Source organism: Protomyctophum parallelum (assembly GCF_964188405.1).
Source record: "Protomyctophum parallelum genome assembly, chromosome: 19".
Taxonomy (NCBI): domain Eukaryota; kingdom Metazoa; phylum Chordata; class Actinopteri; order Myctophiformes; family Myctophidae; genus Protomyctophum; species Protomyctophum parallelum.
The window spans coordinates 27,271,259-27,273,758 of record NC_139717.1 but is presented as its reverse complement, the minus strand read 5'-3'; the positions used below and the strand labels follow the sequence as shown (position 1 = coordinate 27,273,758).

The following is a 2,500-nucleotide window of genomic DNA, read 5'->3' as shown; positions in this document are numbered from 1 at the left end:
AAAAGATTTAAAAACAATGTACACCAAGTAGTAGCCCTGTCTATTGTCAATCCACAGTATTAATCATACATTAAACTCCTGCACATGGGTACTCGTTTCTCTCACCTACATTTCATTCATCATATTGTTTACCACCTGCTACAGACAATTAAGCACCGCCTCATGTCGGGGGTCTAGTTTTACCTACCGTCTGAATATAGTCCTATGTTATGCAAAGTCCAACAACAATAATGCGACTCCTGCATCTTATTCTTCTTAGTGCTGCTGCTTTGATTTTTACTAGTTTTACAGCTAATTGTTGTATATAAACCATTATATAGTTGGCAAGTAAGGGGATCACACAACTCTGTCACTCAGATCGGCATTATTTAGTACATCGTCGCTGTTGGGCATGAACCTTGTATCTCCATATTTCATGTTTTCTAAAATAATTTTAATAAGTAAATTAATGCCCTGCCTACTTCATTGTACATAGCAATTAGCCAATCTACAAGCTCAGAGCGCCTCGCATCAAGACACATTGTGATCTTGAACTTTTGTAGGTGATAAATTAAAGTCGGTGTTTTGTTTTGAGCTTTTGACTAAAAAGAACTACATTGGATCCAACAACACAGGTTCTTTTTCCACTTTGATGGCTTAGTTAGTTACACAGGGACACACATAGCTGCGTAACGGAGCGGAGGCACCGCTAAAAAAAAGAAACAGGCAAAGCAGCGGACCCACCAGATGCATAGAAGTCAAAGTCGTAGAATGACAACATGAGGAAGTTAAGGACCAGGAACATGAAGCCAATGAAAGTGATGAGGTTTGGAGCCAGCCAAGTTGGAAGAATCTGGAAAAGATTTGAAAGATAACCAGTTAACAAGTACAACCATTATAATGCCCTGCTAGGTTCATAGCTGGAAATATCATTCTTAAATAATCTAACTAAACTAACCCTACAATTATTAAATATCCAAGTTATTGATCTGTAATTTCTATAATGCTATTTAGACAAATCAATGGCTATTTGATTGAGATGTGAGTCGGTTTCATTCTGTAAACGATAACACCTGTCCAACAACTTAACTCAACACGCAGCAAAGGTCGTCGGAATCGGGAGTCGAACCGGCAACACTCAGTCAGGCTGGATCAGCAGCCGAGGTGGCCGGACCGCTAGGCCAGCCCGGGCCCTGTCCAACTCTTCTAAACATACGGTTTGTAATTGTTGCCCTTGTAATAAACTGGATCAGAGGTCGTTGACATGGGTTAGCACTGGCAGTGCACTATCTACTAGCAGCAACAGAATGCTGAAACGGTCTATATGTGATGGAGGGGTATGGACATTATGTCACTAAAGATTTAACTTTAGAACAGATGCACACCGTCCTTTAAAGTGTATTGTTCACCAGTAACCAGATATACCGGTATGCACCACTGAGCAGAGATACAAGCTCCTTTAGCACAATCTGTACATGATCAGAAACAGCTGTACACGACAGGGTGTACCTAACCACAGTGCTGGGCCGATAAGTGTCCATTTGGTTACATTTGTACACTCTGAGTTAAGTTAATATTGAGGATTTTACAGTTACCTCGATATCGAGACGAATATCATGTTGTGATTTGCGATGATAATGCCGTATTGTGACAAAATACAATTTATTTTAAAGATTGTCAAAATAGCTACATTTGCTAGCCTACAAGCTCAGAATCATGTCACATCACAAGGCGTTGTGTCGTGAGCTTGTAGATCTGGTATTTTGTGATTAAAATCAGTAAAGGACAACAGTTTTGCTATATCACGATATTACAATATGCAAAATCCCTGTAGGTTATATCACAATGTGTTATCCATGCTTTGCTTCGGTGAAGTTGGAGGCCATCATTTATCAACACGGCGTACGCCCACTTTTGGGCGTATGCCGAAATCACCAACATTTTTGGCATTTATCATTCCAGAGTGACTTTGAACTTTGATGTACCGTACGCCACGCCAAAACTCACGTCTAGTCTTGAGCTGTCGTACGCCCGTTTTCTGTCCTATAGACAAGCGGAGCAACATTGTGTGACCAGCTGACAGGCTGTCACAGGCCTCTAAACATATGTAAAATGTTTAGCTAAAATAAAACGAATAAATAATATGAGAAAGATATATTTTGTAAAGGCATGTCATATTAGTTAGTTAGATGCTTAACTTGCTTAAGCCATTTAAACAGTGCTATGAGCACATACACATGCGATGATTCGATTGGGAGCGGCACGGCCTGTGCTGGAATATTTTCACGACAGAGAGACAATGGAGACTGCCGGAGGTGGAGAGTGAAGTCTCCCTTAATGCCGCAGCCGTACTGTAGCCTACAGTAACAGTACAGTAGGCCTGTCATAGTGCAACCTCCTCGTTTAAGGATAAACCCGACGCTCGATTGTCAACTTTGCCGATCGGGAGACCGCATTGGTAGATATAGGCAACGGTAACTCAACCAGCCGACCACACACCAGTTTACTCATCACTCCATAA

General features: G+C 41.2%; 1 protein-coding gene across 1 annotated transcript in view; it reads right to left on the bottom strand.

The window, feature by feature from the left end:
• Positions 1–2,500, bottom strand: part of selenoi (selenoprotein I) — a 24,169-nt gene that overhangs the window by 16,324 nt on the left and 5,345 nt on the right. The window contains exon 3 of the mRNA XM_083790045.1: positions 724–832. Within this exon, the coding sequence (XP_083646171.1) occupies positions 724–832 (109 nt within the window). The remainder of the gene's footprint in view (positions 1–723; positions 833–2,500) is intronic.